Genomic DNA, 13,198 nt, shown 5'->3' with positions numbered 1-13,198 from the left:
TCTGATCCAGTCATAATGCAAAAAAAAACGGGTGGCTATATGCGCACCGCAATAACGATACAGTGGTATATGCGCCACAAAACGCCGGCCGGGATCGTAGCGGCGGTAAAAAGAGTGATCCTGAGACTAGGGTGACTCGAGAGAAGGCGAGGGGTCGCAAAAAGGGGTGACTACAGAGGCCTGGCAGGAACTTCAGGCGCAGGGGCTCATAACCTGTTAAATTCTGTAGCCCAAAGTATGAGGCGCCTCACTCGGGGAGATGATGGAACGAGTGAGTTTCATTACCTGTAGCCCAAAGTATGAGGCGCTACAGGACATAGTGAGTACGGTGAGTATGTGGGTAACGCGAGAGACGACGTACCCTCACTCGGGGAGATGATGGAACGAGTGAGGGACGTTGGTTATGTGACGGGTGCTAGTATAGTGTGAACGGGAGATGCCGGCCTACAGCGCCTGATGCGTGAAGCGTGAACTCGTGAACTCTAACACAATTGTGGACACCGGGTGCTCAACGGTGCCCTGAGGAGATCAGCCAAGCACTCGCGGATAGCCGCCCGCGCTGCTTGGGCGTGCGCGTGCTGGAGAGTCAGTTGCTAAGGATGTCGGAAGCTCTTTTCAGGCCATTAGAGCAGTCTCCGTGCAACCACGCGTCTCGTCCTCGCGATGTCGTTGAGCAAGACGCCACACATCGACTTTGTGAGCGCTTTGCTGCATATGGGGTTTGATGGCGTACCGTCTGCTCACGTAGATCCATTCCTGTCGACAGAGAAAGCTTGGCGATGGGCTGAATGGAACCTCCATCTCGTACTTGTTGGTACAGATCCAGTGGCCTATCCGCCAGCAGACGGCTGCGACTGTCTGGAGACAAACCGTGCTCTCCGCGCAGGCGTTCATCAATTGCCACAGTACGCCCCCGGCGTTGCAGAGGTTCTGGGTAGAATCTTACCAGCTCGGTCGTCTGGTGGGGTGGACTCTGGAGGCCGGAGGCACTTGGAAGGAATCGAGTAACGAAAGCCTCGCCGTCATCGCCGAGGAGGGGGTAGACCGAATGTGGACATGATCCTTTCACCAGGGCGACCTGACAAGTAATGGAGCTTTGTACGATGTTATATATGCTAATGATGATCTATCGTGAAGACTGTGATGCGATGAGTCAGAGCCGCCAAACCTCACTACACTGCTCAGACGATGTCTCATGCTGCTGCCCCCTGATCCCAACCCATATCGAATGTAGCACATTCTTCAATCTGTCCATCGCTCTGGGGTTTGGATCTTGCTTGAAGCTCTATGATGGTGTCAGGCATTGAATTGTGGAATGTAGATAGCCCAGGTTCAGCAGGTCCAAACACGAGGGTGCTTGTCCTCTCGCCATTACGTTCAGTCCCAGACGGGTCTGCGGCAAGGTGCAGATACTGAGTGATTCCTGCGTCGATTGGCGATCGTTGCATTGCCACTAAAACGATGATGAGGACGGGGTAGATAGCCTCAGGAAACAGTAGCAGTCAGGAAGATGCGAGGCGGACGAGAGCTCGCTCTATACTCACCACGATATGTACGAAACAGCCGTACGTAAAAAAGGTAATGATGTTCTGGAATAAGCTATCAGGCTCTGTAGGGCCTGCTGGCCCGGTTGGCTGATCTATCTGGTCGATGACAGCCGCCAACTGAAGGAGCGTGTCAGAACGGGACTGAAAACAGAAGTACGCAAAGATGGTATTGTCCTACCAGTAGCGCGCAGTAGATCATACCGGACTCAACGAGCAGCGCCAGAGCTCGCCAGACACGCGTCCGACTGGGGTAACCCTCACCGAGGTGTTCCTGTAATAGCCGTCTGTGCTGTCTGCGTTGCCGGACAATAAATGGGTCGTCAGCTGAGAATATGAGACATTGTCGATGCTGAGTAGGAACTGACAATGCTTTGATTGCGATGAGCGACGTCGCGATCACGTTTGTGGTGAGCGAAAGCATCACAGCCACGTCGCCCATCCGGTTCCCCCTCAGGAGGAACACCGGGTTGCTGAGTTGTCGATGTGGTGTGAAGTGGATTGCAAGCAAGCCAAACGCTACGAAACGTCAGCCTTTTCGGGAGAGTGTGGCTGAGATAGTCCGCCGGCTTACCAAGCATAGCTAGGAGCAGGATAGGTCCAAGATAGTAGACGATCCGATGATTCCAGAGAACGCATGCTCGCCACCAGACGATTCCGTCCCCTAGGATGACCTGAAAACGTATATAGTCGATGAGGAGACGATTTGAAGAGGCCAATGACACACACACACACATTCACGCCAACTGCTGAAGTGAACATCCAAGATTGTTTATGGAGGGCTGCCTCGAATGCGACCAAGCCGCTGGTTCCGTAGGATGCCGATTTTATTCCATCAGCTGATCCAGAGGCCATTAGGTGTAAGCTGTAGATATACCAGATCTCGGCTACCATGTATAAGGTCGTGGACATGTACAAGAGCAGGGTGCTCGGGAATAAAATTTGCACAGATATGTTTTGTAAGCCCTTGCGCCTGGATTCCCAGTCAGAAGTAATAAAGAAATTCAGTGAAGGGGGGAGTTGACGCACAGGAGGAGAAACGTTGCGACCATGACCATCGAAGTGAGGGTTCCTGAGATTCGTTCAATTCACATAGTTCAAGGCTTTACAAAAATCACTCACCATGTAGAAAACACGACAAGCCGATCTGGAGCGTGGCGTTCGCGAGGCTCCCTGCACACCATCGTGTGATGCTCAGTGCGAGGTCATTGATCTCTGTTCCCGGAGGTGCTGAAGGCTCTGAATGAGAGGGTAACATTGCTTGGTGCAGAGGGTGGAGGGGATATGGAGAGCGATTATAAGGCCTTAAGAATATAGGCCTGCCAGAGGAAGTGCACCGCTGTAGCTTCTCGACGATCTTCTTGAGGATGTAGAAAATGGATGACGAAGTGAAATACTCATTGACGTCTGACTTCGGTTGCAATCAGCCATCCGGCGTGACACCTAGCCGGCGGACATGGAACTGATTAAGTCACTGCATACACGAAGGGTACGAGACACCTACTACTGGACGTACACACGTTCCTGTATCTCCATAGCCCTTCGCTTTACAACTCTGTATGCATCCAAGGCTCAATGAAATTCAGTACACCTATGTGAAGTATCCGTCGCGGACTTTGAGGCAGGAAACAAACTCACGGATACCAAAAGGGTCTTATGACGTCAATAGAGCCGGTAGTTTTAGATGTATATGTCTGACAGTGACGCTTCCAGACAGAACCTTCGCCAATCGGACATTTCCAGTGCAACACTGAAACCTGAGTTTAGTGGAGACACAGGTAAATCTGGCCAGTTTCGAAGAGGTCCTACAAGTTCCTATCGTCATCATCAGATAGCATAGTCAACGTGCGGGACAATGCCTGCCACGTACAGCCGATGAGCAGGCCCGTATATTTGAGCCTATGCACAGAATGGAACGTCGCCCTGAAAGAAGGGAGACGTACCTCACTGTGCTATGCTGAGCACTGTATCGGAGTCATCACTCCCCGTGATGGAATTCTTTTGCCATGTCTCTGGTCTCCGGAACTTATACACTCAAAACAGCAGTAAGTCAGGTACTCACGATGGGATGCACAACAAGCTATGAGGTGTGCCTCAAAGCGTCATTGAATAGCATTTGAGCCATTCGTGCAGAACGACTCGAAGCGGAGGCATCCGGTATTGGCAGCTCAAACAAGGCGATTGGAAGAGGCATACGGGAGGACTCCTGCCCGTTCCTAACCTCTACCTCACCCTTACGCCTGAACCTACGACTCCTGAGGGGATCGTTCGTTACCAAGTCGCCAGAAGACTCACCGCGAGATGCTAGCCTGCACCGAGTTCAACCTGAAGCTTGTCGAAGTTCTCCGGGTGAACGCTGAGTTGCTAGTATGGCTCGAATTAACTGTATCATTCTATATCATGAGAATTTACCGAAAAGAGCGCTACAGGGACCCGTTGGAATGTTGAGAGCAGGTAGTATTGAAGGAAATTCGAAGAAAGCAACATCAAGGCGCCTCTTGGCATCTGAGTTTCGTTGGCCGGAGTTTCCCGAAGACGGGCCCCGGGCCGTTACGAGCGGCTGCCCACAGTCCCGACTCCTCGAAAGGCTTCAACGTTCAGGCCTCAGGCGTCAGGCCTAGGCTTTACTCAGCCGCCGCGACTGTTCACCTCAGTCTGCAATTTGACTCTTCGTCATTTCTTTCTGGAAAACTTGGCGATGCCACGCTAACACGCACGACTAATACTTTCCCATTCTAAGTTAAGTTAGGTGGCTTCCGGCAGCGCACCATAGGGATATTTGTACGGTCGCGAGGCGAAGTGAAAACGTCCTATAGCCTAGCATTTACTCGCTGTCCCAGACGATCGCTCGGTGTAGCTGATTCTCATCCTGGAGCGCCTTGAAGTGTCAGCACGTTCGTACACCAATCCCAGACAGATTCTGTGTGAAAAATAGCCTTGATTACAAGGCCAGCGAGCATTTGATAAGTATCCTGTCCTGCGATGCGTTTCGAAACCGCCAAGAAGGATACCAAACCAGTCCTGACTACCCGCCTATGACAGTTCTATCCCATTTTCCTCGACATCGTCATCATGAAACGAAATTGATGCTCCCCAAGGCCCAATAAACCCACCAATGCTGCCTACGCCTCCGCCAGACTGTGTCAGGGAATCCGACGCCCGAGACATCGACCGGGGAGAGTTTGCCAGCCTACGCTTCACTTTCTGCAGGTTAATGAGGAACCTCGAGGTGAGCACAGAGGTCAATCTGGGGATACGTCAGGATGAAGCTCGAGTATTATGATCAAATAGGGGCGTACTGTTCCCCAAAAGCAAGCACGAGGCTGACTCCGCCCCACGGGCCCTTGGCAACCTGATCAACGTCAGACGACAATCATTCGCCCTTCATCTGACTCTACCTCACCGAAGTCAGAGTGAACGCAACATATAGCAGGTTGAGTATCAGCAGTGGCCTGTCCCAAGTTCATGAGTCAAGGCCATAGAGGAGATGATCGGCTTTGTTTCACTTACAAGAAGTAAGTCGTCCCTATGGTACAATGACCCAGAATTTCTGTCAATGCGTGTAGTGGCGCAATGTCAATAAAAGCACCCACCATCGCGCAGAAGCGTGCTTGCAAATGATCTATTGTCATGTCCGACCCCATGATACCGAGCAATCTTGACGGTTTCATATGTTTGGTACCACGTAACACAGAGAATGAATAGATCGGCAGCACCGAGAGAGACTCTGGATACGACTGCCACTAGATGTCCACGGGTTCAGAGCATAGTCGGAGCACTGCGCTGTGAAATGTCAACCTACGCCTGTAAGTAGCAGCGTCAGAGGGAGTGTCATGAAGAAAGATGGATTCATTCACGCTGTAGTGATTTCTTTTGGTTCTGTGCTCACAGGAATGACTCCCTCGATGGGATCATTCGAGTAATGCGTCCAATGTATGAGTCCCTTGCGCGCGAGAAGGTCTGTCAAATGTCGCTCTCAAAAGACAAGGGGTTTCGATACTTACGGGCAGAAAGAGCACGAAGGGGACCACAGAAAGGGCGAAAACGATCGCAGTAGCGACACATTTGTATCTGTTGGATCCTGGGAACAGAGCATAGAATCTGAGTGCTGAGAACCCTGGACAATGTTACGGCCTGAACATGGTGTAGTCTAGCAGAGTGCATTGCACTTACCAGCCCAAGGAAGATACCGTGAGTATCTGAAGACGTCGAAAACGATATAGTTCGCAACCGCGCTGTAGTCGCTTCAGAATGCGTATTCTACCATTCAGGCTAGCCGGAATCACTGTACCTCTGCCCTGACGTTCAGCAACATACAAGCAAACAGCAAGTGACATCACACACACCTGAAAAGAAGACGGAAGGGGCGTCCAATCCAAGATCGTGAACGTGAGGTTGAGGTACCGGTTGAGCAGGAACAGGATCGACGGTCCGTTGATTCGGCATGGTTTCCAGAAAAACATGATCTCACTGTCAACGGTTACAAGGTATTCGTACACGACTAGTGCTGAGAAACATATGTCAGTGTCTTTACTCTCATCTCGGCCACAGCATGTACGCCGTTTGTTTCAATGTGAACCATACCCGTAACAGCGATATCACAATAGTCGCTGAGCATCGCCGCACTGCTCTCTTATCAATGTCGGAGGATGGGACGCATAACATAAGCCATACCTTGCCTCCGTGATGGCGGCTTGGGGGTCTGAGTTGGCTGACATCCTGTTTTTGCTTGGCAAGAATGCGTCTGAGGTTGAGGACGAAGGGATCACCTGCGTTCACGAGCATAGGGTTCACTGGAAGTCAGCCCCTTTTTAATCGTCCGCGCTCCGATTCGAAGTCGCCTGGAGTCGGAGAGGCCTGTCAACAGTAAATGAGACTAAGATTTAGGCTATGGACTTACGGTGGAGGTATGAGAGCAATTAGCCATGAGTTCGGAGGTAAAGTCATGGGGCGCTGAGCTTTGATGGAGCCGATCATGCTGAGAGAATCTGGTGAAGCGCCCTCCTTGGTTTTCTGGTTCTGAGCTTATGGCCATACGCTCTATCAGCAATCTGAACACGATTTGCTACTTCGGTTGCAAGTCAGGGCCTCGGACCGCTTAGGGCCGCTTACATAAATGCGCCGCGGCGTCGGGGTCAGCGGCAAAAGAGCCGCCATTCCGAAGATCCAGCAGGCGCAACCTGCTGTTGATACGTCGTCTCCTATCCAGAGGCCACGCTTAAACACTTTCGTGGCGCAGATAAGGCAACGTGGTTGCGTGGGATGTTAGGACTGTGGAAATACGATGCCTCGCGAACATGCCTAACCCCAAATGTTGAATGGTCTCCTCAGATCCGAGACGAGACCAGACATAGCGCCAAGGAAAATTTCGTTCCAGCTTCACCGTCGCCCTCCATTACGAGTTCTCGGCGAATGATGGGAAGTTGAATTCAGCGATTTTGAAGCCGCTGACGATGATCAACTGCTTGCCGCTGCGGCCTTGAGGGCCGAGCACGACCGCGACGTAGACGATGCCCTGGAGACCTTCCGGCACCTGGGCTTTCCCGTTCCTCCCGACCTCGGTCAGCTCGAAGCTCAGCCCATTGAACCAGGCGAGTTACTTCTGGCCGCCTTTCGTACTGAAGTCGTTGTCTCCGAAGGACACCTGAACGTGACCACCAGGGGATGGAGTGACGGTAGCGAGTGTCAGTGCGGGCAAGTTCGTTTGGACCCCAGATGGGACAGGGCAACTCGACCAAGGACAGCTGGTAATCAGTGGCTCTGGCATGAAAGGTGATTTGAGTGTCCGTCGACATGGATGTTGGCACATCAACTTACGCGCAAGGGTATACGCTCCCGTCAGGCCGAGAGGCGTTTCAAAACCTTCGTTCCACGGCTCCAGGTGGAGGGCGGCAGACGCTACCCACGCGACTTGGCGAGATTCGACCGCGCCGATAGACTAAAGGTGATGTTCAAACCCCGCCCAAGACGGTTGCGAGTGTGAAGACAGCGCACTTACCCCCGCAAGAACCACATCATTCAGCTGTTTCAGCATACTCCCCACGGTGATGTATGTGGACCCGGCGACAGACTCGAAGACCATGGCAGCTTGGACGAATGACAACGGGTCCTTCAGCCGGAAGGAGCTACGTCGATGATGCTGAGCCATATGTATCCCAATGTCGTGTAATGCTCATACTTACAAGTCGTACTCGCAAGGCTTAGGTGCGTCGTTGCTGAGCACTTCCTGCAAATATTGAACGTGCTCCTTCTCATGCGTGGCGAGTCGTTCGAAGCGGGCGCGGACCCAAACAGGGAAGCCTGCGTTCTGGAAGGCTTGATCGTCGAACTTCTCGAGGGCTTGCTGATATAAGGCGTTCTCGATGTGCTCCAAGCTAAGGGCAAACTGGAGAATCTAGGTCTCTAGCAGTCAAACGAACCGTTGAGACTGTCGAGACGCAGACGAAGAAGCACGCACCCGCAGGACCAGGAGTTGGAGCTGCAATTACAGCTGTCGTAGTGGCGAAAGCGAGAAGGATGGCGTTCATAATCATGGCGACGGATTTAGTGGCTCCGACTGGACCTTGGGGAAGAGAGGATAGGCTGTGAAAGAGAGACAACGTCCAACGGGAGTTGAACGATGAAAAATGTGGGCGAAGACTAATCGTTATATGCAGTCATGTTCGTCGTTCTTGACAGAGGTATCTGTGAAGGCGGATTGATGCCCTAGCCTGTTACGGAAGGTCGTGAGATGTTCCTGGCACGTTTGTCTTCTTGCCCCTGCCATTGAATAGCATCTACTTGTGAACTGCCTTGTTCTTCAGTCGCAGGCACTCAGTCGTCCGCGTCAGACTTGGCCTCAAAATGCGCATACAAAGGCATTGTCATGCGAAGCGGAGGTCCTCTTGTGGTCCATGCCCGCGCCTATCCTAGAAGGGACACGATCGAGCGGCGGTCATGACATCACCAGCGATGCACATCCAAGAGTACGCCTCGACTCGTCACCTATACATTGACATCATTAATGTCAGCCTCCCTTCTTATATAAGTGCGAAAAGCTCGCCCTCAGCCTCTCCCTCACCTTCATCCCCATCCTCCATCTTCTACTCTCGCACTCATCGTCCCGCTATTCAACTGTGAACACAATTGCCACCATGGGTAACGACGTCTCCCGCGCACGGGTGCTCACCGTGTCATCGTTCTTGACGAAATTCGCGGTGCAAACCTACGGCATGATCACCACCCCCAACATGAAGGACGTTGCGGACGCGGTACGTATTCATCTCCCTGCAGACAAGTCATATAGTCTTACCAGAAGTGACGCCTTCGCAGAACCACTTCGCCTTCTCACCGAACCCGTGGTTCATTGCTGCCTTCTTCTCAGGGCAGGTGGTCCTTCAGCTCGCTTGGATTCGCCAGATCTTCGCCAATGACCCGCCAAACGGATACCAGGCGATCGCGCAGGACCCCTCTTCGACGGGCGAGGCTCAAGATGAGTCCCCCATGCAGCCCACCGCGGACAAAGAGGAAGAGCGCGCGTGGAAGGTCGCGCTCAGCTACGTTCCTGTTTACGCCATCGGCAACTTCTGCATCGGTAAGCCACACGCTTGTCGCCTCAATGAGAGACGTGGAGGCTGACAAGCGCTGGCATCTACAGCGGGATGGCTGTTCTTCTGGCTGCGCCAGAACTTCGCGGCGTCGCAAGTCTTCGTCACTATCAACACCGCCGTCCAGCTCCTCGCCGTTGCGGCCTTGCCCCCTGTCCGACCCGATAGTCCCATGCTGCACAAGCTTACGCACCTTGTTGCGAAGACGTTTGCAGGCATTGGCGTGCTGGACTTCATTGATAATGGCGGCGTCGCTTTCGTGAGTAGCGCAGTACACATCCCATGAGGCCCGCGCTGACTGTCTCCGCCTTTGCGTAGCGTTACCGCCCCCCGCCTTCATCAATTGTCCAGGCATTGACGTACATCTTCTTCCCCGTTGCCACGGCGTACTCGGGTCCATTGTTCGGCTCTGTGCTGCTTTACGACCTTGTCGCTGTAACCGTTGGGCAGATGGGTGTTCAGGGAGCCGGACCGTGGCCAACGCGCCTCGGGTGGACGACGCTGGCTACGTCGTCCATCGTCGCGCTGAAGCTCGCGACCCAGGGCAGCCAGTTCTTCCGCAAATCGACGTGACATGTTGGACGCTTGCCTCGCGAACAGTGCTCTCTGCGTTACTGTCTTCTCACCTCTACTTCACGCAGCCTTATAAGAAATGAATAGACGCGCGTAATCCTTGTTGCATATGATACACTTTTGTTGCATGCGACGCTCTCAACCAGTCTCGAGCGGTGAACTCAGAGCGGTGAGCATTCGCGCTGGAGCCATTTCAGCGCGCGCTCATCGGTCTTGAGCAAGGGCGCGACCTTCTCCTGGATTTCCTCATGGTATGCGTTTAGCCATTCCTTCTCCTTTGCAGTCAGCAGGGAGACGTCGATGAGGGTCTTGCCCATGGGACACTATTCATGAGAGATCGTTAATAATATGTTGACAAGTAACGAGAAGGGAAGGAAAGGAGAAAAAAGGCGTACGAGGGTGACGTGCTCGAAACGGAGATAGCCCTTGTCACCGAAGTTGTTCGGGGTATGCGCCTCGCGGACGATGACGATGTTCTCGATGCGAATACCGTAACGGCCATCAGCATAGTACCCAGGCTCTGTGCGCGAATCCCATTCGTCTCCCGGTGCCAACATAGCTGAGGAGAGGAGAGGACGTACCGTTCGAGACAGTCATGCAGGGCTTGAGAGGTGTACTGTTGTAGGCTATGGAGGAACTCAATAGTGAACGGAGAGGACTATATCGCGACGGGCTTTGCAAGACGTACTGATGCGCACGCCGATACCGTGGGGCCCCTCGTGTACGTTCAGGAAGTGGCCGACGCCATGGCCTGTGCCATGGCTGCGAGTCATGCCGTAAGTCCATATGCCAGTGTTCAGTATATATGCGTAGCTAACCGGTAGTCTACGGGTATGTCAGCATGCGATCTACAGTAAACATGAACACACGCTCACCAAGCCCATCTTCCCATAGAGGTCGTCGCGCGAACGGATCAAGGAGGTATCCCGTGGTACCACTCGGGAACACAGCGACGTCGATCGCGATGTGGCCCTGGAGCACGCGCGTGAACGCACGCTTCTCCTCAGGGGTCGGCGTACCGAAGTGCTGTGTGAAACAACTTCAGTCATGGACAAGTGGGCGCAGGGAGAAAACACACGTACGTATGTGCGGGTGACGTCCGTCGTGCCGTCGAGGTATTGTGCTAGTTTGTTATCGACAATGAACAATGGAGGTGAAAGGGCGAGAACTGAGGCGCGTACCTCCAGAATCGCATAGGTAGATCTGCCACGGGAGTATCTCAGTCTTACTCAGCCACGAAACGGAGGATTAAACGCACCTGGTCCTTCTTCACGACCGCACAGTCATCATGTTCAGGTTGGTAGTGGATGATAGCTGACACCGATCAATCGAATGAGACGTAAGCAAGAAACCGTTGGTCTATGTGACATACCACCATTGGGGCCCGTGGCGGAGATTGTCGGGAAGGACAAGCCTTTGAAGGACTCATTTTCTCTTGCGATTTGATCAGTCTCGCGCAGAAATCCCTACGACGCAGCATACGCACGAGCGGTACTTCTCGAGCTGGTCCGCAGCCTGGCTCTCGTTCAGGACCGCACCCGCATTCAGCTGCTCCTCCAACCAAGCAAAGTAGCGCACGAGGGCTGCGCCGTCCCGGATGTGCGATTGCCTGAAGCCTGGGATGTTCCGACCAGTGAATAGCGATTCCCACATGTAGTCGGCCTATCTGTCTTGATGTGTACGAACCTTCGATTTCGACATCGTTCTTGATCGCCTTCAGATCCGTCACGGGCGAGCGCGTGACGATAATGTTATCCTTTTCGACGCGCGCGCAGGCCTGATATCAGCCCACCGCCCGGAATAACCGCGTCCTCGAGTCTGGTACCGAGTCCAGGTCTGAGAGGGCGTAAGTGCGGACGTACCTTGCCTATCGCCTCCGCGACTGCAAGGCTCGCTTTGTCCGAAATGAGTACTTTCTGCTAGGTGTGCGCAGCATGAAGCTTCTATTGAGGCACTGGGGAGACAGATGAAGGACGTACGGCATTCCTGTGTCTGTTCAGCTCGGAACCGAGGCGGGTGAGGTACGAGAAGAACGTGTCGTATGGGTGGACCTCGACCTCCGAGCGGAGGTGTTGACGCACGGAATCGTCAAATTGTGACTGGTTAACGAATAACAGAGTCTTGTCTCCATTTATTAGGCCGTACGCGAAGAACACTACGGACGTTTCAGACCTTTTTGGTTAGTGACTTCGGAAGTCGTGAGCGCACCAGGGTTGTAGTCAATGTCGGAGCCGCGGAGGTTGAATAGCCAGGCGACCTCGTCGAGCATGTTCACGACCATGGACTTGGCGTCTTTCTTCTTCAGCTCTTCACGAAGGATCTTGAGCTTCTCTGAGTGCGACTTCCCTGTTTCATCACGATGAGTATATAGCCCACGCGCATATACAACGAATCCGAGCAAGGTACTCTCTGTACAATACTCAGCATTCAATTACTCACCTGCGTACTTTACATCGAGCGGAAAGATCTTGTTTGCTGGTCGTGATGGCCGATCGGACCATACCAGGTCGACTAGGTTCTTCGACAACGAGACGAGCTGGGACTTCTTAGGCTCCAGAGCCTTCTGGATGGTTTCTGCATCGGCTTTGAGAGCAATGGTCTGAACAAATCTTGATATAGACTACTGATCATGTAGCTAACTCACAAGCGGAGATGAGCGTAGGGTCTATGCCAATACGTGTGTTGCTATCAAGGTTCTAAGGATGGCAAGAGCCTGGTTAATGTTGGCTTTGACTGCCATGTCAGTTGGCTATAGACCTTGGACAAGAACTCCTGCCAGGTTGGGACGTCTTGCAAGGCATTGAGATGGGAGTGTAAGGTCGCTAACCGGTGAGGTATTCACCTGGAAGGCCTTGCTTCATCAAAGTCCAATTCCTGCAAGGCGGTAACGGTTCTGACACTCAATGATGTTGTGGACAAGGTATGGCGATGCACATACTCGTCTAGTTGCTTCTCGGCCTGAAGGAAGTACCTCCCGTCCGTGAAGAGATACGCGCCCTTCGGTGTGACAACCGCACATCCTGTCCAGCCGGGCGATTCACGATATGAACACGCAGCTCAAGGCAGAATCCAGATAGAAGAAGCGTATGCACCGGCAGATCCGTTGAAGCCCGAGATGAAAGCACGGCGTTCATCGCATTGGGCGATGTACTCGCTGAAATCTGAAGGAGATCAAATCCGATCGTACGCATGTCCCAATCCACAGCAACAACAGGGCTACTCGCGCTGGTCCTCTGAAGGCACCACGACGGCTTGTACATCGTATTCCGGCTTCGCCATGAGCTCGCGAAGGGCCTGGAGGCGTGCGGTAGTGTTGACGGTCGCGTGAGCGGCCATGCTAGCGTAGGATCGTCGCAGTCGTAGTTTCCTGGTAGTTGTGGTGAATACAGCAGAGACTGTCCTGAGAACTGGGGAGAAGACAGGAGCGAACGATGCACGGAGGGTCGAGTACATCCGGCGGGGTTGGCAGGAGGACACGGACCGGGCTGGGGGATC

The 13,198-nt window shown here is 53.2% G+C and overlaps 4 protein-coding genes across 4 annotated transcripts; 1 reads left to right on the top strand and 3 right to left on the bottom strand.

Moving 5' to 3' along the window:
- Positions 1-663: 663 nt before the first annotated feature.
- Positions 664-1,060, top strand: DICSQDRAFT_167644 (uncharacterized protein; the record flags this gene model as incomplete). The annotated part of the gene is made up of 2 exons (XM_007363238.1): positions 664-696; positions 767-1,060. The coding sequence occupies 2 exons, from the start codon at positions 664-666 to the stop codon at positions 1,058-1,060; spliced, it is 327 nt and encodes a 108-aa protein (XP_007363300.1).
- A 34-nt stretch (positions 1,061-1,094) lies between these two features.
- DICSQDRAFT_178886 (uncharacterized protein) lies at positions 1,095-2,802 on the bottom strand. The gene is made up of 9 exons (XM_007363237.1): positions 2,667-2,802; positions 2,574-2,616; positions 2,422-2,517; positions 2,280-2,349; positions 2,119-2,218; positions 1,913-2,063; positions 1,726-1,836; positions 1,545-1,664; positions 1,095-1,484 (listed from the first exon to the last, which is right to left on the bottom strand). Exons 5-9 carry the CDS (start codon positions 2,181-2,183, stop codon positions 1,194-1,196), a joined length of 738 nt encoding a protein of 245 aa, XP_007363299.1. The 5' UTR covers positions 2,184-2,218; positions 2,280-2,349; positions 2,422-2,517; positions 2,574-2,616; positions 2,667-2,802; the 3' UTR covers positions 1,095-1,193.
- A 4,137-nt stretch (positions 2,803-6,939) lies between these two features.
- Positions 6,940-8,077, bottom strand: DICSQDRAFT_167642 (uncharacterized protein; the record flags this gene model as incomplete). The annotated part of the gene is made up of 6 exons (XM_007363236.1): positions 6,940-7,093; positions 7,145-7,304; positions 7,362-7,482; positions 7,543-7,669; positions 7,727-7,938; positions 7,988-8,077. The coding sequence occupies 6 exons, from the start codon at positions 8,075-8,077 to the stop codon at positions 6,940-6,942; spliced, it is 864 nt and encodes a 287-aa protein (XP_007363298.1).
- Positions 8,078-9,039: 962 nt separating this feature from the next.
- DICSQDRAFT_101419 (Creatinase/aminopeptidase) lies at positions 9,040-13,175 on the bottom strand. The gene is made up of 22 exons (XM_007363235.1): positions 12,928-13,175; positions 12,796-12,864; positions 12,642-12,723; positions 12,546-12,577; positions 12,461-12,492; positions 12,348-12,399; positions 12,143-12,286; positions 11,912-12,049; positions 11,683-11,858; positions 11,566-11,619; positions 11,390-11,459; positions 11,190-11,319; positions 11,076-11,137; positions 10,962-11,017; positions 10,885-10,906; positions 10,786-10,826; positions 10,579-10,729; positions 10,522-10,528; positions 10,392-10,465; positions 10,285-10,329; positions 10,099-10,223; positions 9,040-10,026 (listed from the first exon to the last, which is right to left on the bottom strand). Exons 1-22 carry the CDS (start codon positions 13,154-13,156, stop codon positions 9,865-9,867), a joined length of 1,953 nt encoding a protein of 650 aa, XP_007363297.1. The 5' UTR covers positions 13,157-13,175; the 3' UTR covers positions 9,040-9,864.
- Positions 13,176-13,198: the final 23 nt, after the last annotated feature.

This window comes from Dichomitus squalens (genome assembly GCF_000275845.1).
Source record: "Dichomitus squalens LYAD-421 SS1 unplaced genomic scaffold DICSQscaffold_6, whole genome shotgun sequence".
NCBI lineage: Eukaryota > Fungi > Basidiomycota > Agaricomycetes > Polyporales > Polyporaceae > Dichomitus > Dichomitus squalens.
The sequence above is the reverse complement of the archived record's forward strand: the minus strand, read 5'-3'. Positions and strand labels throughout refer to the sequence as shown.